This window comes from Thalassophryne amazonica, chromosome 2, assembly GCF_902500255.1.
Source record: "Thalassophryne amazonica chromosome 2, fThaAma1.1, whole genome shotgun sequence".
NCBI classification, from domain to species: Eukaryota; Metazoa; Chordata; class Actinopteri; order Batrachoidiformes; family Batrachoididae; genus Thalassophryne; species Thalassophryne amazonica.
The window spans coordinates 74,353,616-74,375,010 of record NC_047104.1 but is presented as its reverse complement, the minus strand read 5'-3'; the positions used below and the strand labels follow the sequence as shown (position 1 = coordinate 74,375,010).

Genomic DNA, 21,395 nt, shown 5'->3' with positions numbered 1-21,395 from the left:
TGGTTCGGATCCGGAAGGGAGACGAGTGGAAGACGGCATTTAACACCCCGTTAGGTCATTTTGAGTACCTGGTCATGCCGTTCGGTCTTACAAACGCTCCCGCGATGTTCCAAGCATTGGTTAATGATGTCTTGCGGGACTTCCTGCACCGATTCGTCTTCGTATATCTTGACGACATACTCATCTTTTCTCCGGATCCTGAGACCCATGTTCGACATGTACGTCAGGTCCTGCAGCGGTTATTGGAAAACCGGCTGTTTGTTAAGGGCGAGAAGTGTGAGTTTCACCGCACCTCTTTGTCCTTCCTGGGGTTCATCATCTCCCCCAACTCCGTCGCTCCTGATCCGGCCAAGGTTGCGGCAGTGAGAGACTGGCCCCAACCCACAAGCCGTAGGAAGCTGCAACAGTTCCTCGGCTTTGCTAATTTCTACAGGAGGTTCATTAAGGGCTACAGTCAGGTAGCTAGCCCCCTGACAGCCCTGACCTCACCAAAAGTCCCCTTCACCTGGTCGGATCGTTGCGATGCCGCGTTCAAGGAGTTGAAACGGCGCTTCTCGTCTGCACCCGTTCTGGTGCAGCCCGATCCTAGTCACCAGTTAGTGGTTGAAGTGGACGCCTCGGACTCAGGGATAGGAGCTGTGCTGTCCCAGAGCGGGAAGACCGATAAGGTCCTTCGTCCGTGTGCCTATTTTTCCCGCAGGTTGACCCCGGCCGAACGGAACTATGACGTTGGCAATCGAGAGCTCCTTGCGGTGAAAGAGGCTCTTGAAGAGTGGAGACATCTGTTGGAGGGAACGTCTGTGCCATTCACGGTTTTCACTGACCACCGGAACCTGGAGTATATCAGGACCGCCAAGCGGCTGAATCCCAGGCAAGCCCGCTGGTCACTGTTCTTCAGCTGTTTTGACTTCCGCATCACCTACCGGCCCGGGACCAAGAACCAGAGATCGGATGCCTTGTCCCGGGTACACGAAGACGAAGTCAAAACGGAGTTGTCGGATCCACCGGAACCCATCATCCCGGAGTCCACTATCGTGGCCACCCTCACCTGGGACGTAGAGAGAACCGTCCGGGAGGCCCTGGCACGAAGCCCGGACCCCGGGACTGGACCGAAGAACAGACTTTACGTCCCACCAGAAGCTAGGGCTGCAGTCCTGGACTTCTGTCATGGCTCTAAGCTCTCCTGTCATCCAGGGGTGCGAAGAACCGTGGCAGTTGTCCGGCAGCGCTTCTGGTGGGCGTCCCTGGAGGCCGACGTCCGGGATTATATCCAGGCCTGTACCACCTGCGCCAGGGGCAAGGCCGACCATCGCAAGGCTCCGGGACTGCTACAGCCGCTGCCCGTGCCTCATCGCCCCTGGTCCCACATCGGCCTGGATTTTGTCACGGGCCTCCCGCCGTCCCAGGGAAACACCGTCATCCTCACGATAGTGGACCGATTCTCCAAGGCGGCCCACTTCGTGGCCCTCCCGAAGCTCCCAACAGCCCAGGAGACGGCAGACCTCCTGGTCCACCACGTCGTCCGGCTGCATGGGATTCCATCAGACATCATCTCCGATCGCGGTCCCCAGTTCTCCTCGCATGTCTGGAGGAGCTTCTGCCGGGAACTGGGGGCCACGGTCAGTCTCTCGTCCGGATACCACCCCCAAACCAACGGGCAAGCAGAGCGGGCCAATCAAGAGATGGAGCAGACCCTGCGCTGCGTGACAGCCGCGCACCCGGCGGCCTGGAGTACCCATCTGGCCTGGATCGAGTACGCCCACAACAGCCAAGTGTCGTCAGCCACCGGCCTCTCCCCCTTTGAGGTGTGTTTGGGGTATCAGCCCCCGTTGTTTCCGGTGGTTGAGGGAGAGGTCGGTGTGCCCTCGGTCCAGGCCCACCTACGGAAGTGCCGTCGGGAGTGGCGTGCCGCCCGCTCTGCTTTGCTGAAGGCCCGGATGAGGACAAAGGCCCATGCAGACCGTCGGCGAACCCCGGCCCCTACGTATCGTCCCGGGCAGGAAGTGTGGTTGTCCACCAAGGACATCCCACTACAAGTGGCCTCCCCGAAATTGCAAGATAGATACATAGGTCCTTTCAAGATCCTCAAGGTCATCAATCCCGCCGCAGTGAGGCTTCAGCTTCCGGCCTCACTGCGGATCCATCCAGTGTTCCACGTGTCAAAGATCAAGCCCCATCACACCTCACCCCTATGTACACCCGGTCCGGCACCACCTCCTGCCCGGATCATCGATGGCGAGCCGGCTTGGACTGTGCGCCGGCTTTTGGATGTCCGACGGATGGGCCGGGGCTTTCAATATCTGGTGGACTGGGAGGGGTACGGTCCCGAAGAACGCTCCTGGGTGAAGAGGAGCTTCATCCTGGACCCGGCCCTCCTGGCCGACTTCTACCGCCGCCACCCGGACAAGCCCGGTCGAGCGCCAGGAGGCGCCCGTTGAGGGGGGGGTCCTGTTGTGTGGGCCGCTGAAGAGGAGGTACTGCTGGCCCACCACCACCAGAGGGCGCCCTGCCTGGAGTGCGGGCTCCAGGCACCAGAGGGCGCTGCCGCCTCACAGGAGCAGCCAGGGTGACAGCTGTCACCCATCACCTGAGACAGCTGACAGCAATCATCAGAGGGGTATATCAGCAGAACGGCATCTCCACCTCATTGCCGAGATACCGTTTCTACCGAGGAGGTAACGTATCCAGCCGACTATATCAACCTTGAATACTTTTTGCCTTTATACAGAGAGCGAGAAGAGCAGCAGGAGACAGTGTTGGATAAGTACTCACACTCCTGCACTTCAGTGTTTACTTGACGAGAGGAGGAGGTGGTGTTACCACCGTCCGTGTTGCTGGGTGCAGCGCACCCACCTCTGACTGTTTTTGTTCCTCGCCAGCAGTACCAGATCCGACAAGCGGAGGCAGTGGTCACCTGGGAGTTCGGGACTTGGCGGCTCCAGTATTCCCGGGGTTCGGTGGCGGTGGAAATCGAGTGGTTCCGGTTCGACTTGGACAGACGTCTCCTACCTTCGAGCCTGCCCACACGACACCATTGGAATTCGGCTTGTTCCCAAAATTGTAATCTGTTGTGTTTGTTGTGCGAGTTTCACAACAGTAAAGCTTTGTTATTTGACTTACTCCATTGTCCGTTCATTTGCGCCCCCTGTTGTGGGTCCGTGTTCCTACACTTTCACAACACCGTTCTCATGATCATTTTGACCCCGCTGGATGAGATCTTGCGTGGAGCCCCAGATCGAGGGAGATTATCAATGGTCTTGTATGTTTTCCATTTTCTTACAATTGCTCCCACAGTTGATTTATTCACACCAACCTGCTTGCCGATTGTAGATTCACTCTTCCGAACCTGGTGCAGGTCTACAATGTTCTTCCTGGTGTCCTTCAACAGCTCTTTGGTCTTGGCCTTGGTTTAGTTTGGAGTCTGACTGTTTGAGGCTGTGGATAGGTGTCTTTTATACAGATAACAAGTTCAAACAGGTGCCAGTAATACAGGTAACAGGTGGAGGACAGAAGAGCTTCTTAAAGAAGAAGTTACAGGTCTGTGACAGCCAGAAATCTTGCTTGTTTGTGGGTGACCAAATACTTATTTTCCACCATAATTTACAAATAAATTCTTTAAAAAAATCCTACAATGTGATTTCCTGGATTTTTTTTCTCATTTTGTCTCTCATAGTTGAAGTGTACCTATGATGAAAATTACAGACCTCTCTCATCTTTCTAAGTAGGAGAACTTGCACAATCAGAGGCTGACTAAATACCTTTTGACCCCACTATAAATTGTGTATTTAATGCTGCTGTTTAATTAACTTCAAAAATTGAGTTGAAGTAGTAAAATGTATATTTAATGCTACTGTTTAATTCATATTTACTTTTTCTAAATTGTTCTAACCTTATTTGCATATCAAATGACACCTCATAGTGGCTCCAAGGTTGGAAAATGATGTGCTTCAGTTTGAACTCTTAACACCACATAAAACTTAATTTGAATGCAAAGAAACTTTAACGACAACACTGTTGTTGCACTCCAGATTCACCCGTTACCAGTATCAGTTGGTAGTTCATAATGATGTGGGCAACTCATCAGGAGCGATTGTTGATGCCGTCACCATGGCAGGCGTCCCCATTCACCCTCCATCTCTGTCTGCCTTCAGTGTCAATCACACTGCTGTGCGGGTCAACTGGACACATCCCTGTAAGACAACCGTCTCTTTTAAAGACACAAAAACATGTTTTCATGGTCTAATGTTTGTTCTGTGAAGATAAATCTGTGGGCTGAATATTCTGATTGTGTTTTACTCCTGTCTTTCATTATGTCTTCATCAGCTCTGGAAGATCTACAGGGAGAAGTGGATGCTTACTATCTCACAATAGATTCCAGTCAAACTTGGGCCTTTCCTCCTGAGATCACTTCGACAGTGATAAGTGACCTTTGGCCCAGGACCACATACCTGGTGTCTTTACAGGTGTCCAATGGAGCCCACAATACAACTAAAGTAATGGCTAATGTTACCACAGAGGATGGCGGTATGTGGAGTATTTAGCTTTTACTTGTACGTTATGCTTACTGTAATGATGACTTCATCAATCATGAAGGTATTAGCCAACAGCAATTGGCTGCTTACACTTATTTTATTGTTCAAAAAAATGTTATCAGCAAAAATAAAATTCAAAATATTTTCTGTCTTCTGCTTTTTAGCCTGACCTCTGGGATTTATCCCAGAGGTCAGGCTAAAAAAGCATAAACCAGAAAAATTGCATAAAGACGCGATGGAGAACTTTAAAACTGTCACACACTGACTCGAACAAGTGTTATCTTTTTAAGGGACATAATGTCTACCGCTTATTTAAGGCAAGCCTTTATTTTTTTCAGAAGAATTTTTAACCCAGTCATTAAATTAGGCAGGTCCCGATTTAGGATTCCCTGTAGCTTGTTCGGCGGGTCCTGACTGTAACTAATCAGTTACATAAATATAATGGATTTTGTCCATTTGATACATATACTGGATTTCAGTTATAACAGACAAAATTTGCTGGTCCACCTGAATCCATTATATTCACGTTTTACTGTATATTGTTTATACCACCCACTTTTGCTTTAAGTACTTGCAAATGAGCTTCCATAACTGCAGCTAGACTAGGCTAGGTAACTTTGGTAGGTACAACATCCAGTTCATATGATTTGTAGTTCAACATAATATGCAGACTATTATATTATTTAACAGACAACGCTTAACCACAGTCAATGCTTAACCATTTGTACCTAATTTGAACTTCATCCATGACAATCCCAGTTTTTCAATTTCAATTTATTTTCATTTATATAGTGCCAAATCACAACAGAGTTGTCTCAAGACACTTTGCACAAGTAAGGTGTAACCTTACTAACCCCCAGAGCAGCAATGGTAAGGAAAAACTCCCTCTGAGGAAGAAACCTCAAGCAGACCAGACTCAAAGGGGTGACCTTCTGCTTGGGCCATGCTACAGACATAAATTACAGAACAGTTCACAAAACGAATATACAGGAAATGTTGTTGGTGCCCAGGACAGGAGGGTCTCCAGCACAAATACCACACCCATCTCTGGATGGAGCTGCACGTTAAACAGAGAGAAAAAACAGAATCAGGCATCAGAAAGACAAGAAATACAGTATAATTTGTCAGCATTAAACAACAAGAAAAAAGGAAATGCTCAGGTGATCGCTGGCCACTAGCACTAAACTTCACTAAAAGACCCAAAATCTAGTTCAGGCCGCAGCACGCTCCGTTTCCTAATAAAATGAATTAAAAGAGTTAAAAGCGTAGAACTATACTATGCCAGTATGCTAGCCATATGAAAGGGAAAATAAGTGCATCTTAAGTCTGGACTTGAAAGTCTCCACAGAATCTGACTGTTTTATTGATGCAGGGAGATCATTCCACAGAACAAGGGCACAATAAGAGAAAGCTTTATGACCCGCAGACTTCTTATTCACCCTAGGGACACAAAATAGTCCTGCACCCTGAGAACACAAAGCCCGGGCCGGTACGTACGGTTTAATTGGGTCAGCTATGTTGGACGGTGCCAGTCCATGAACAATTTTATAGACTAGTAGCAGAACCTTAAAATCTGATCTCACTGGGACAGGAAGCCAGTGAAGGGATGCCAAAATGGGTGTATTATGGTCAAAATTTGTGCTTCGTGTCAAAGGTCTGGCTGCAGCATTTTGAACCAATTGGAGAGCTCTAATGCTGGACTGCGGTAAACCAGAAAATAGAACATTGCAGTAGTCCAATCTAGAAGAGATAAACGCATGGATCAGGGTCTCAGCATCAGCCATAGACAGGATGGGATGAATCTTTGCTATATTTCACAGGTGGAAGAAAGCAGTCCTTAAAATATTTCTAATGTGGAGGTCAAAGAACAATGTAGGATCAAAAATTACCCCAAGGTTTCTCACTTTTTCAGTGTGATGTATGACACACGAGCCTAGGCTAAGCATTAACTGGTCAAATTGATGCCGATGTCTCACTGGACCAAGAACCATCAGAGTTTAAAAGTAGGATGTTTCTAGACATCCAACTTCTCACTGATGCAAGGCAATCTTCTAAGGATTTTATGTGGATGAGATTACCAGCACTTATCGGCATGTATAACTGAGTATCATCAGCATAGCAGTGAAAGGTAATCCCAAAGCACCGCAATATGTGCTGGATAAAGGGAGAACAGCAGGGAGCCTAAGACAGACCCCTGTGGAACCCCAAATTTCATGTCACTAAGGTTAGAGGTAGTATTACTGTACAAAACACAGTAAGAATGTATGTATGACTGGTATGTATGACCAGTCATTTAATCCCCACAAGGTTTTCTTGGAAAACCTTGCAAGCTAACATCTCTGATACTGTGAAGCAGTCAGGACACGTGGCTACCAAATACAAGATGGCCACATCTGCTGCAGATTCCTACGTTATCATGGATCCTGAGCATCATGACACTGATTTGCAGTTTGGTTGCTTCCCTGATCTATTCTCCATAAGTGCAACCAAAGGAGAAACACAAACAGCCAATTTCACAGTGTTCCATCAAATGATGCTCGTTGGTAAATCAAGTTTTTACAGTCGTGTTGGATGTGGAACAACAAACACATTTGTTATCAGCAGTCTTTAAGTGCTGTTGATTGTTCTTCTTTCCAAGAAAAACATTTTCCAAGTCATTTACTACTGATAGCAGAATCACAAAAAGAGCAGCCATCTTGGTTGTTTTGAAAATCACTAGTAGTCACTTTTGTGTCAGTATACGAGCCCACTTCATATCAAATAAAAGACTGTGAAAATCTGTTACTGTGAGGATATTAAATATTTGCTTTAAAATTTATGTGGTAGCTAGACAGCAGTGACAGTAATTACAGGTTGCTACTTTTGCAAGTAATTTATCTGTCAATATACTGTATTTTATTAATTCAGTATTTTACCAGATGTACTTGAGTTGTGCTGCAAAAACATTGCCATCTAAAATCTTACAATTGCTTATCGTGCACCCAGAAAGTATTCACAACGCTTCACTTTTTTCACTTTTTTTTTATGTTACACTCTTATTCCAGAATGGATAAAAAATATTTTTTTCCTCAAAATTCTACACATAATGCCCAATAATGACAATGCAAAAAAAGTTTTTTTTAGAGATTTTTGCAAATGTATTAAAAATAAACAACGAATAAAGCACACATACATAAGTATTCACAGCCTTTGCCTTGAAGCTCAAAATTGAGCTCAGGTCCATCCTATTTCCACTGATCATCCTTGAGATGTTTCTACAGCTTAATTGGAGTCCACCTGGGGTAAATTCAGTTGATTGGACATGATTTGGAAAGACACACCTGTCTAGATATAATGCCCCACAGTTGACAGTGTATGTCAGAGCACAAACCAAGCATTAAGTCAAAGGAATTGTCTGGGAGGGGAGGTGATGTGTTTGGGAGGGGAGGTGATGGTCTAGTGGTTAAAGTGTTGGGCTTGAGACCAGAGGATCCTTAGATCAAGTCCCAGCCTGACCGGAAAATTAGTGAGGGCAAGGTCCTTAATCCCCTAGTTGCTCCCAGTGTATAGTGAGTACTTTGTATGGCAGCACCCTCACATCGGGGTGAATGTGAGGGATTATTTGTAAAGGGCTTTGAGCGTCTGATGCAGATATTCTCAGAGACAGCATTGTCTTGCAGCACAAATCTGGGAAAGGGTACAGAAACATTTCTGCTGCTTTGAAGGTCCCATAAAATAAAAAATAAATAGAAAATAAAATAAAAACCAGCTGGTGTTTTTATATATTTCCACTTGAGGACAGCAGACAGAGACACGCACGGAGGATGTCCTTCCAAACACGGAACGTGTTCTCAAGCTGGGACGTCCAGGAGCAGAGATCTTTACAGCCGTGGCTGTGAGGGGACACCGTGAGTGTGTCCTGCATCAAAACTGCACATACAGTGTTCTGCTTTTTCTGCAACATATAAATGAAACACTTTAGCATGATGAGGATTACCCAGTGCTGGTGCCATTTGTATGTCCTGTTTTAGGCCCTGAAAGGCTCCTTCAGCTTCAGCAGTCCACCACAACTCAGCTGAACCATTGGTTTGACTTGCACCTCGAACCAGGCTGTGGTACTGCACAGTTTGGGTGCAACAGTTAGCTGGCCATTGGACCTAATATACTGCAGGTTGAACATGAATAGCTCATTCTTTATAGTCTTTTAGTTCTTGTATTGCCATCATCTTTGGGATGTGTTGTTTCATAAAGTTCAGTTCAAGGCCTTCATGGGTGCAGGTGATGGTTTTTCAGTGGGCATAAGATATTATGTCCAAACACATTAATGGGTGTATTTTATGAATATAGCAGGGGTGCTGTTATTGATTTTCCTGCTATTATCATGTTCACCGGTTGTGTTCAAGGGATTACTTGAGCTGTCGCAGAGAAACCTATGGTTTTGATGGATATGCCTGAGAGGGGAAGGGTGAAGCCTTCAGTGCCAGTACTTGAATATGTAGCTCCTGCATTCCCCATGAAGGTGGATACATGAGCTTCACTTTGTACAATAACGCCAACTGTGGGCTCATCCTGTAGCCTAGTTGATACAACCGGTGTCATGTACTTCACCTCTGGCCTCTCTTGCCATCCCTGTTGGCAGTCTCTTGCTGGGCCCATCCAAGGATTGGTGGGACAGTCTTTGCGATGGTGGCCTATTTGGTAGCACCCCCAACACAACATCACCTCATCCTGCTGGTCCACATTTAGCTGGGTTTGGGATTGGGCACGTCTAACTGTTCAACTTAGTTGGCGGTATATACCTCCCCTTTGACCTTGTTGCTCTCTGTGGGGTGATCCTCTGTTAGGTTCCCTTTGATTCACATAAACATGAATGGATGGTGAAGGAGCTGGTGGTGTCACCCGTGTCGGTGCAGGCTCCTGTGGTGTTGGTGCCTGAGCTGGTGGCTGGGGTCGGGGCCTGTTGCTTGACTGCTGTTGTTGGCTGCAGCCGTGGCTGTTCTCCCGTGAACACTGGGGCCTGTAATGTTGCCAACCTATGTACAGAGGATGTTCACATAAGCGATCATTGGTGTGTTTTATTTGACTTTTCTTTCACTCTGACTCTGTGCAATCTGAGATTAGGTCACAGAGGCACATCATCACTGAGAACACTGCAGCTGGTTTCTCACCCAAGTTTGACACTAAGCTGCTCATGGAGTGTCATAATGTGGACAGCCTTCGTCACACTTTCAACAGTCATTGTGAATCCATTTTGGATGAGGTTGCACCTTTTAAATGTAATTTGGTGACTAAGAAGAGCATAAGTCCTTGGCTTAATGACTGTATCCGAGATTTGAAGCGACTATGTCTGAAAACAAAGTGTTTGTGGAAGTCTTCTAAACTTGAGGTCCATAGGTTGCACCTCAGGGAACTTATGTCCTCTTTAAATGAAATGATAAAAAATGTCAAATCTGACTATTTTCGTCAGCTTATCATTTTAAATAAGAAGAAACCCCAGGTGCTGTTTGCCACTATCAGCTCTATTGTGTGTCCTGTTGCTCCATTAACACCTGTATCCTGCAAAGCTGACAGCAATGGTTTTCTTAAGTTTTTTGTCTGCAGAATTCAGGACACCAAAGCTAATCTCCCATTGCACACGTATTGTGTCCCTGATGTTGTTGAGCCTGCTCCTCGTACATGGTCCTTTTTTAATCCTGTAACACAGGCTGATATCTCAGCTTTGATAACCAGGATGAAGCCCTCTGTATGTCCTTCTGATGCTCTACTATGTAGACCCCTTGTTAATGTGTTTGATGTCATTGGCCCCTGGGTTACCAAGTTGGTAAATGTCTCCCTGTCTTCTGGTGTATTCCCCAGCTCTTTTCAACATGCATTTGTGGAACCACTTCTCAAAAAATCTAATCTGGACCCTTCTGATCTGAAAAAAACTTCCAACCTATCTCCAAACTTCCATACCTGTCCAAAGTCTTGGAGAAGGTGGTTTATGATCAGTTAACTTCCTTCTTAGAGACTTCGAGCATGTTTGACACCTATCAGTCTGGTTTCCGCAGGCATCACTCTACGGAAACCGCCCTACTCAAAGTGTCTAGTGATATTTTGATGTCTGCGGACTGTGGAAAATGCACCCTTCTAGTCTTGTTAGATCTCTCCTCCGCATTTGACAGTCGATTATAAAATCCTACAAGCAAGACTACTCAGTTCGGTCTGTTTGTCAGGGACTGTTCCAGTGTGGTTCACCTTTTATTTGTCAGGTCGTAGTTTTAGTGTCACTGCAAATCAGATCATTTCTGACTCTGCCAGTTTGATGTGTGGTGTACCCCAGGGTTCCATTTTGGGCCCAGTTTTATTGTTGCTCTATGTTTTTTCTTGGGAAAGATTATCCAGGAGTTTGTTGATGTTTCTTATCATTTATTTGCTGATGACATCCAAATGTACTGCTCATTTAAAGGCTCTCAGATCCAGAAATTGGTCTCTTTAAAGAACTGCCTTGAGAAAATAAAACAATGGCTTGGCGCAAATTACCTGCAGTTAAATTCGGATAAAACTGAGGTGCTGGTGGTTGCCCCCGATGATGTTATTCCAGGGATTAAACAGTATTTAGGTCTTTTGAGCTCATCTGCAAAATCTAGCCAGAAAAATCTAGTTGTTATCTTTGATAAAGAAATGTCATTTGAGCATCATTCTAAGCAGCTAACCAAAAACTGTTTTTCCCAGTTGAGGAAGATTTCCAAACTCAGATCAATTGTTTCAAAAGATGATCTTGAGTTGATTACTCATGCATTTGTATCTTCTTGTTTGGACTACGGCAACAGTTTGTTTTCCTGTCTAAGCAAAAGGGAGCTGTCCCTGTCCAAAATTCTGCAGCAATGCTGCTGTGTTGCTCAAACAGAAGGACTCGTATTTTTCTCCTATTTTAATGTTCCTTCTTTGGTTCCCAGTGTCATTTCGTTTCCATTTTAAAATCCTGGTGTTGACTTTTAGATGACCCGGCTCCCTCCTACATTAGAGACCTGTTATGTCCCTACACTACCGCTTGGAGCCTGAGGTCAGTGGATCAGAATCTTCTGAGGGTCCCTTGTACCCGCTTTAAGACCTGAGGAGATCACTCTTTCCAGGCCATCGCACCGAGGCTCTAGAATGATCTTCCTTTGTCTCCATTCACTGGACTCTGTTGATGCTTTTAAGAGCAAACTTAAAACCCATCTGTTTTTCCAGTCATTCAAACCATAGTAGTGAGAGGGCTGTTTTATGACCACTGTGTGTGTGTCTTCATTTTATTTTATTGTGATGTACATTGTATTTTTCAAAGAATTTTTATCTGTGTGTACCTTTTGTGAAGCACTTTGTGACTTAACCTTGTCTGTGAAAGATGTTATATAAATAAATATTACTTACTTACTTACTTACTTAGTTCTTTTCCTTCTTTGTTGGACTTCAGTTTATTGAGCAGTAATTGGGTGAGCTTAGTAGCCAGGTGTTTATTTGCCTCCTCTTCTTTCCTCTTTTATGGCATTTTCAACATGATGTAGGTATGAGATGCTCTGAGAACAATGGCCATTCCATTTTCATCAGTTCCACCACATTCTCCAGTTGTTTGTGCACTTCCTGTGGCATGGCTTTCTTCACCATCACCTTGAACAGACTTTCTGTGATGTTACTAGTATTCCATGACCCTCCAGTTTCTTCTCTCCATCTGTTCTAGAAGGATCTCAGGAACTTTGATGAGAATTCATCATCCTTCAGTTTTTCTCCCTCCAGTATAAAGGGATCCATTTTTCAGGATATTGTTTCCTTAATTCTCTTCAGACATCATTACAATGACTATTGAACCCAACACAGTCAGCTCTGTTTCCTTGCACCACCAGTCCCAGCTGTGCTCCATGGAAGATTTCTTCCGTAGTGGATTTGCCTGCTATGTGCATGAGCAGGACTTTGATGTCCCCAAGGCCAGGGTGACACCTGCTGTGTTCTCTTCCAGGGCTGTGATCCACTTGTTAGCTTCATCATACAGATCTAGTAGCCATCCTGCTAACCCGACCATATCACAGAATGACCATAATATATATTGTGGGAGACTATAGCCTTTTGTTACCAGCAGTAGTATCATATTGGGACTCTCAGTTCTCTGTCTTCTCAACATTTTTCTGCTTCTGAGTGTCATACCCTCATCTTGAAGATCTGGTTCTCTCACGTAGCTTTGTTGGTTGTGAGCATGCTCTGTGAGTTTCTGCTGGATAACATCCAGACGGAACTGAAAGTCTCTTATTTTGTCAATGTCTGCTTTTAGGCATGGATCTTCTGTTGTCATAGTTCCTGTTAATTCCAAGCTCACCCTCTGTGGTGAACATGGCAGCTCTGCTAGTGTGTGTCGCTTAACGTCATCCATGTGTAGCCGGGTTAGCTTCTTTTGTATTTCTCTTCTTTCTTTCTCAGGGGTATTTCTCCAGTTTTTCTGGCAGATCTGCAGTGACATTTTTCCAGTCTTCTGCAATAACAAGACATGACTCCCATTGTTGCTGTTATTGTGCTATTATGTCTTTGCAGAAGGGATTTCTTCCTTTTTGGTTTTGGTGACGTATCCAAATTTACTGGTCTCCCACTCCACCCACCTAGGGACAATTGTTATCTCCAACCGCAGGCCAGTAGCCCCTCCGTTTTGACCTGCTATTGTTAAACCTTCCGGGATCCCCAAAACCTGATACAAAGGAAACTTTATTATAGCTCTTGGGTCGTAGTAGAGAAGCTTGAATCTTCAACTGGACTGGGTTGCTTGACGCAAGGACGTTTTGCTTCAAATCGCAGAAGCTTCCTCAGCTAAAATTCTTGCTCTGGTAGTCTGACTTCTGTCTTGACTCTTGTAGAGAAGAATAAACAGAAGCCACAAAAGCTGGAGTTTTAAACCTAACCAGACCCCTCCTACCGAGAGGCAGACTGCTATTGGCTAGTGACTAAACAATAGCTCTAATTAACACCTATTGTGCTCTAGTTAGCACCCTCCTAATGACAGGGCAGCTGTCCCTCCTAATGATGGGACGGACGCCTCTCAAAGTCCTGTTGCTAGATTTTAACCCATGTGTCATCGACATATCTGAACCAGTGACTGGGAGGGATGCCCGTGAAAGACATCAAGGCTGTCTTCTCCACTTGCTCCATGTACAGATTGGCCACAATGGGGGATACCTGAGACCCCATCGCATAACCATCTGCCAGTAGCAACAGGAGGTTGAGGACTTTACAGAACACATCAACCCGGTGGACTCCAATATCAAGTTCACACATGAGGATGCCAGAAACAACCATTTAGCCTTCTTGGACTGTTATGTTATGATTGGAGAGAACAGGCAGCTCCAGACAGGGGTTTACAGAAAACCCACTCACACTGACCAATATCTGCTCTTCGACTCAAACCACCCCCTTGAAGACAAGCTCGGGGTGATCAGGACTCTTCAGCACAGAGCCCTACAGGTGCCCACAACTGCAGAGGGAAGGGCTAAAGAACAACAACTTGTCCGGAAAGCCCTTACAGTATGTGGGTACCTACGGTGGTCCCTGGATAAAATGCAGAAGTCCCAGAGAACAAAGAGACCAGATAGACAGGAGACGGAGACAAGAGGAAGAGGAGTGTCTCTCCCTTATTTAGCAGGCATAGGGGAAAAACTACAGAGGATCTTCAGACAGCACGAAATCACAGTTTACTTTAAACCGGTTAACACCTTGAGACAGAAATTAGTTCACCCTAAGGACAGGATCCCTACTTACAAACAGAGCAATGTAGTGTATTCTATCAGATGTCAGGAAAACTGTAATGAACACTACATAGGTGAGACTAAGCAACCTTTACACAAAAGGCTATACCAGCACCGCAGAGAGGGCGCCAGTGGACCTCAGTCTGCAGTTTATCTCCACCTTAAAGACCATAACCACACGTTTGAGGACAAGGAAGTTAAAATCTTAGCCAGAGAGAAGAAATGGTTTGAGAGAGGGATCAAGGAGGCATTCTGTGTGAAACACTTGAAACCTAGCCTTAACCGGGGAGGGAGTCTGAGACACGCTTTGTCCCCTGTTTACAATGGGGTACTCAGGTCAAAGCAGTTTCAGTCTTTTGTTCATGGTAATGAGTCATTCACGTCATCAGGAGAGTCGTCAAGGGAGCCATCACGAGAGGCGTCCGTCCCATCATTAGGAGGGACAGCTGCCCTGCCCTTAGGAGGGTGCTAACTAGAGCACAATAGGTGCTAATTAGAGCTATTGTTTAGTCACTAGCCTATAGCAATCTGCCTCTCGGTAGGAGAGGTCTGGTTAGGTTTAAAACTCCAGCTTTTGTGGCTTCTGTTTATTCTTCTCTACAAGAGTCAAGACAGAAGTCAGACTACCAGAACAAGAATTTTAGCTGAGGAACCTTCTGCGATTTGAAGCAAAACGTCCTCATGTCAAGCAACCCAGTCCAGTCGAAGATTCAAGCTTCTCTACTATGGAAACCATCTGGACAACTGAGAGCCTACACAGAAACAGTTCTTGGGTCTTTGCACAGAGCTTCTAATATTACTGTCAAAGTGTTGGGATTCCACATATTTGTATAACTGGAGTACTAAAGGAAATTCCTCTTCAGTCTGAGCTAGAGTTAAAATTTTTGCAATTTCCCAGCATTTCAGATTTATTTCTTGCTGTGTTTGCCAGTGTTCTTTGGTTTCTTTATCAATATATGTTCACTCCAGCCAAAAATGTGTTCTGATGCCACGTGTTTCTATGCTTCTCTGACTTTCAGTATGATCAAGGGTTAATATTTCATCATCACTATCTGGTATCTTTTCTTCATCCATCCGCCCCTTAGTTTATTAGTTATTATTTTTTTTTTTTTTTTATTTAGTTATTATCATTAATTTTATTTTTATTGTTTTTCTTTATAACCTACTTATTTATTTATTTTGAGGTGTTCTTTTACTGATCATTTTACTGATCATCTGTCCACTTTTCCAAGATTCAGTTAACCTCTAGAGAACTCCACAAAAACAAAAAAAAACTTATCAACATTAAAATACCAAAGACTATGTGTCCTCTTGGGGCTGACTTACTATTAATTGTAAGTTCTTAATTAATTGCATCTATTTTATTTCCTAACTTTGTGCAGCTAACCATGTGTGCTTGTGTCTCTAATTGACTCATGGCTTCCACTCTTCTGTCTTCTGTGTGTGTGTGTGTGTGTGTGTGTGTGTGTGTGTGTGTGTGTGTGTGTGTGTGTGTGTGTGTGTGTGTGTGTGTGTGTGTGCGCGCGCGCGTGTGTGTGTGTGTGTGTGTGTGTGTGTGTGTGTGTGTGTGTGTGTGTGTGTGTGTCAGTGTGTCAGTGCCTAAGTGATGTATGGCTTGGTGCCTTTTCATCTTCTGAGTGCAGGTGTGTATGTGTGTCTTTTCTTATTCACCTGACAAGTTTGTGTAGGCATGTGCGTTTGAGCTCACATGTGAACACGCCCACTCTTGTATCAATGATATGTTCTGTGAGCCTGCAACAGAGGGTTTTGTAGGTGTGCGCTAACCCCTCTTCTGCTGTAGACCGCTCTTACTGGCACTCGTCTCCTTAACCCGTATGTAAATGCCTGTGTGGGCTTGTGCATGCATTTGTGTGCATATATGTGCAGATGTGTGGCCCCCTCGCGTCTTTAGGAGACGGCTCCAACTGGCACTACCTCTCGCGCGTGTCTGTGAATGTTCGTGTGTTTTATCTTCTTCCTCTTTCTCTTTTCTTTCTCTCTGTCTGCAGGGTTCTGCTTTTTTTTCCTGACCAGCTTTATTTCAACCAGTAATTTTTATTCTCTCACTGTTCCTTTAGATGTTTTCCTGACAACCTTCTGACAGTAAGCACTGAAAACTCAAACATTACTGCTATTTTCTGCTGTCCAAAAAGGCCCCTTGGTGAAAGTTTTCTGCCTCCCCTCGGCAGAGTACCCTTTTTTAAAACTGTGAGAATTTACCTGTGCAGGCCTCTGTGATCAAACAGAAAAGTATCCGCAAGACTCCGGTTTTACTTCTATCAATCTGTGCCATTCCCTAATGACACCGTGTACTGTACTTGTTTTCTCTTGCTGTCCTCTTGGGAGGAAAAAATTTTTTCCCACTCTCTTGGTGGTAAACTGCCAACCTTCCGGCAGTACGCACTTAACCCCTGGAAGATTGCCCATTCTTGTCTTTGCACTGCACACAAAACGGTATCCACATCTTCTGAGCTATTCTGACACTACATACATTCAGACACTCCGTGTTGTGGACTGACACACAGCCTACTGTTCAAAAAACACATTCAACTCTTACTTTTAAAAATCTATTTTGAAAGGTGTTTTGAAATATACTTCCCACACAGTGGAAAACTTAACTCAACTTTTCATATCTGAGAATTGCTGACAGTGCATCCAGAAAGTATTCACAGCGCTTCACTTTTTCCACATTTCAAAATCATCAAATCATCAGCAAAATTCTACACACAATACCCAATAATGACAATGTGAAAATTTTTTTTACAGATTTTTGAAAATTTATTAAAAATAAAATACTAAGAAATCACGTCTACAAAAGTATTCACATGAAACTCGAAATTGAGCTCAAATGCATCCTGTTTTCACTGATCATCCTTGAGATGTTTCTACAGCTTAATTGGAGTCCACCTGGAGTAAAGTCAGTTGATTGAACATGATCTGGAAAGGCACACGCCTGTCTACATACAACCCCAATTCCAATGAAGTTGGGTCGTTGTGTAAAATATAAATAAAAACAGAATACAATGATTTGCAAATCCTCTTCAACCTATATTGAACTGAATACACCACAAACACAAAATATTTCATGTTCAAACTGATAAACTTTATTGTTTTTGTGCAAATATTTGCTCATTTTGAAATGGATGCCTGCAACATGTTTCAAAAAAGCTGGGACAGTGGTATGATTACCACTGTGTTACATCACCTTTCCTTCTAACAGCACTCAATAAGTGTTTGGGAACTGATGACACTCGTGACTGGGTATAAAAGGAGCATCCCCAAAAGTCTCAGCCGTTCACAAGCAAAGATGGGGCGAGGATCACCACTTTATGAACAACTGCATGAAAAAATAGTCCAACAGTTTAAGAACAATGTTTCTCAATGTTCAATTGCAAGGAATTTAGGGATTCCATCATCTACAGTCCATAATGCAACCAGGAAATTCAGAGAATCTGGAGAACTTTCTACATGTAAGCAGCAAGACCGAAAACCAACATTGAATGCCCATGACCTTCGTTCCCTCAGGTGGCACTGCATTAAAACCGACATCATTGTGGAAAGGATCTTACCGCGTGGACTCAGGAACATTTCAGAAAACCACTGTCAATTAACACAGTTCATCGCTACATCTACAAGTGCAAGTTAAAACTCTACCATGCAAAGTGAAAGCCATACATCAACAACATCCAAAAATGCCACCGCCTTCTCTGGGCCTGAGCTCATTTGAAATCAATCAATCAATCAATTTTTTTATATAGCGCCAAATCACAACAAACAGTTGCCCCAAGGCGCTTTATATTGTAAGGCAAGGCCATACAATAATTATGTAAAACCCCAACCGTCAAAACGACCCCCTGTGAGCAAGCACTTGGCTACAGTGGGAAGGAAAAACTCCCTTTTAACAGGAAGAAACCTCCAACAGAACCAGGCTCAGGGAGGGGCAGTCTTCTGCAGGGACTGGTTGGGGCTGAGGGAGAGAACCAGGAAAAAGACATGCTGTGGAGGGGAGCAGAGATCGATCACTAATGATTAAATGCAGAGTGGTGCATACAGAGCAAAAAGAGAAAGAAACAGTGCATCATGGGAACCCCCCAGCAGTCTACGTCTATAGCAGCATAACTAAGGGATGGTTCAGGGTCACCTGATCCAGCCCTAACTATAAGCTTTAGCAAAAAGGAAAGTTTTAAGCCTAATCTTAAAAGTAGAGAGGGTGTCTGTCTCCCTGATCTGAATTGGGAGCTGGTTCCACAGGAGAGGAGCCTGAAAGCTGAAGGCTCTGCCTCCCATTCTACTCTTACAAACCCTAGGAACTACAAGTAAGCCTGCAGTCTGAGAGCGAAGCGCTCTATTGGGGTGATATGGTACTACGAGGTCCCTAAGATAAGATGGGACCTGATTATTCAAAACCTTATAAGTAAGAAGAAGAATTTTAAATTCTATTCTAGAATTAACAGGAAGCCAATGAAGAGAGGCCAATATGGGTGAGATATGCTCTCTCCTTCTAGTCCCTGTCAGTACTCTAGCTGCAGCATTTTGAATTAACTGAAGGCTTTTTAGGGAACTTTTAGGACAACCTGATAATAATGAATTACAATAGTCCAGCCTAGAGGAAATAAATGCATGAATTAGTTTTTCACCATCACTCTGAGACAAGACCTTTCTAATTTTAGAGATATTGCGTAAATGCAAAAAAGCAGTCCTACATATTTGTTTAATATGCGCTTTGAATGACATATCCTGATCAAAAATGACTCCAAGATTTCTCACAGTATTACTAGAGCTCAGGGTAATGCCATCCAGAGTAAGGATCTGGTTAGACACCATGTTTCTAAGATTTGTGGGGCCAAGTACAATAACTTCAGTTTTATCTGAGTTTAAAAGCAGGAAATTAGAGGTCATCCATGTCTTTATGTCTGTAAGACAATCCTGCAGTTTAGCTAATTGGTGTGTGTCCTCTGGCTTCATGGATAGATAAAGCTGGGTATCATCTGCGTAACAATGAAAATTTAAGCAATACCGTCTAATAATACTGCCTAAGGGAAGCATGTATAAAGTGAATAAAATTGGTCCTAGCACAGAACCTTGTGGAACTCCATAATTAACTTTAGTCTGTGAAGAAGATTCCCCATTTACATGAACAAATTGTAATCTATTAGACAAATATGATTCAAACCACTGCAGCGCAGTGCCTTTAATACCTATGGCATGCTCTAATCTCTGTAATAAAATTTTATGGTCAACAGTATCAAAAGCAGCACTGAGGTCTAACAGAACAAGCACAGAGATGAGTCCACTGTCCGAGGCCATAAGAAGATCATTTGTAACCTTCACTAATGCTGTTTCTGTACTATGATGAATTCTAAAACCTGACTGAAACTCTTCAAATAGACCATTCCTCTGCAGATGATCAGTTAGCTGTTTTACAACTACCCTTTCAAGAATTTTTGAGAGAAAAGGAAGGTTGGAGATTGGCCTATAATTAGCTAAGATAGCTGGGTCAAGTGATGGCTTTTTAAGTAATGGTTAATTACTGCCACCTTAAAAGCCTGTGGTACATAGCCAACTAACAAAGATAGATTGATCATATTTAAGATCGAAGCATTAAATAATGGTAGGGCTTCCTTGAGCAGCCTGGTAGGAATGGGGTCTAATAAACATGTTGATGGTTTGGATGAAGTAACTAATGAAAATAACTCAGACAGAACAATTGGAGAGAAAGAGTCTAACCAAAAACCGGCATCACTGAAAGCAGCCAAAGATAACGATACGTCTTTGGGATGGTTATGAGTAATTTTTTCTCTAGTAGTTAAAATTTTGTTAGCAAAGAAAGTCATGAAGTCATTACTAGTTAAAGTTAATGGAATACTCAGCTCAATAGAGCTCTGACTCTTTGTCAGCCTGGCTACAGTGCTGAAAAGAAACCTGGGGTTGTTCTTATTTTCTTCAATTAGTGATGAGTAGAAAGATGTCCTAGCTTTATGGAGGGCTTTTTTATAGAGCAACAGACTCTTTTTCCAGGCTAAGTGAAGATCTTCTAAATTAGTGAGACGCCATTTCCTCTCCAACTTACGGGTTATCTGCTTTAAGCTACGAGTTTGTGAGTTATACCACGGAGTCAGACACTTCTGATTTAAAGCTCTCTTTTTCAGAGGAGCTACAGCATCCAAAGTTGTCTTCAATGAGGATGTAAAACTATTGATGAGATACTCTATCTCCCTTACAGAGTTTAGGTAGCTACTCTGCACTGTGTTGGTATATGGCATTAGAGAACATAAAAAAGTCTTTCTGAAAGACTTCTAGTGTAATGAAACTTATTCCCCACTGCTGGGTAGTCCATCAGAGTAAATGTAAATGTTATTAAGAAATGATCAGACAGAAGGGAGTTTTCAGGGAATACTGTTAAGTCTTCTATTTCCATACCATAAGTCAGAACAAGATCTAAGATATGATTAAAGTGGTGGGTGGACTCATTACTTTTTGAGCAAAGCCAATAGAGTCTAATAATAGATTAAATGCAGTCTTGAGGCTGTCATTCTCAGCATCTGTGTGGATGTTAAAATCGCCCACTATAATTATCTTATCTGAGCTAAGCACTAAGTCAGACAAAAGGTCTGAAAATTCACAGAGAAACTCACAGTAACGACCAGGTGGACGATAGATAATAACAAATAAAACTGGTTTTTGGGACTTCCAATTTGGATGGACAAGACTAAGAGACAAGCTTTCAAATGAATTAAAGCTCTGTCTGGGTTTTTGATTAATTAATAAGCGGGATGGAAGATTGCTGCTATCCTCCGCCCCGGCCCGTGCTACGAGCATTCTGACAGTTAGTGTGACTCGGGGGTGTGACTCATTTAAACTAACCTATTCATCCTGCTGTAACCAGGTTTCTGTTAGGCAGAATAAATCATATGTTGATCAATATTATATCATTTACCAACAGGGACTTAGAAGAGAGAGACCTAATGTTTAATAGACCACATTTAACTGTTTTAGTCTGTGGTGCAGTTGAAGGTGCTATATTATTTTTTCTTTTTGAATTTTTATGCTTAAATAGATTTTTGCTGGTTATTGGTAGTCTGGGAGCAGGCACCGTCTCTACGGGGATGGGGTAATGAGGGGATGGCAGGGGGAGAGA

The 21,395-nt window shown here is 43.8% G+C and overlaps 1 protein-coding gene across 1 annotated transcript in view; it reads left to right on the top strand.

Annotated features, from left to right (window-relative positions):
- ush2a (Usher syndrome 2A (autosomal recessive, mild)) overlaps positions 1-21,395 on the top strand; it is a 1,147,097-nt gene that overhangs the window by 775,880 nt on the left and 349,822 nt on the right. Inside the window, 2 exon segments of the mRNA XM_034188044.1 lie at positions 4,029-4,192; positions 4,324-4,524. Coding sequence (XP_034043935.1) covers positions 4,029-4,192; positions 4,324-4,524 — 365 coding nt within the window.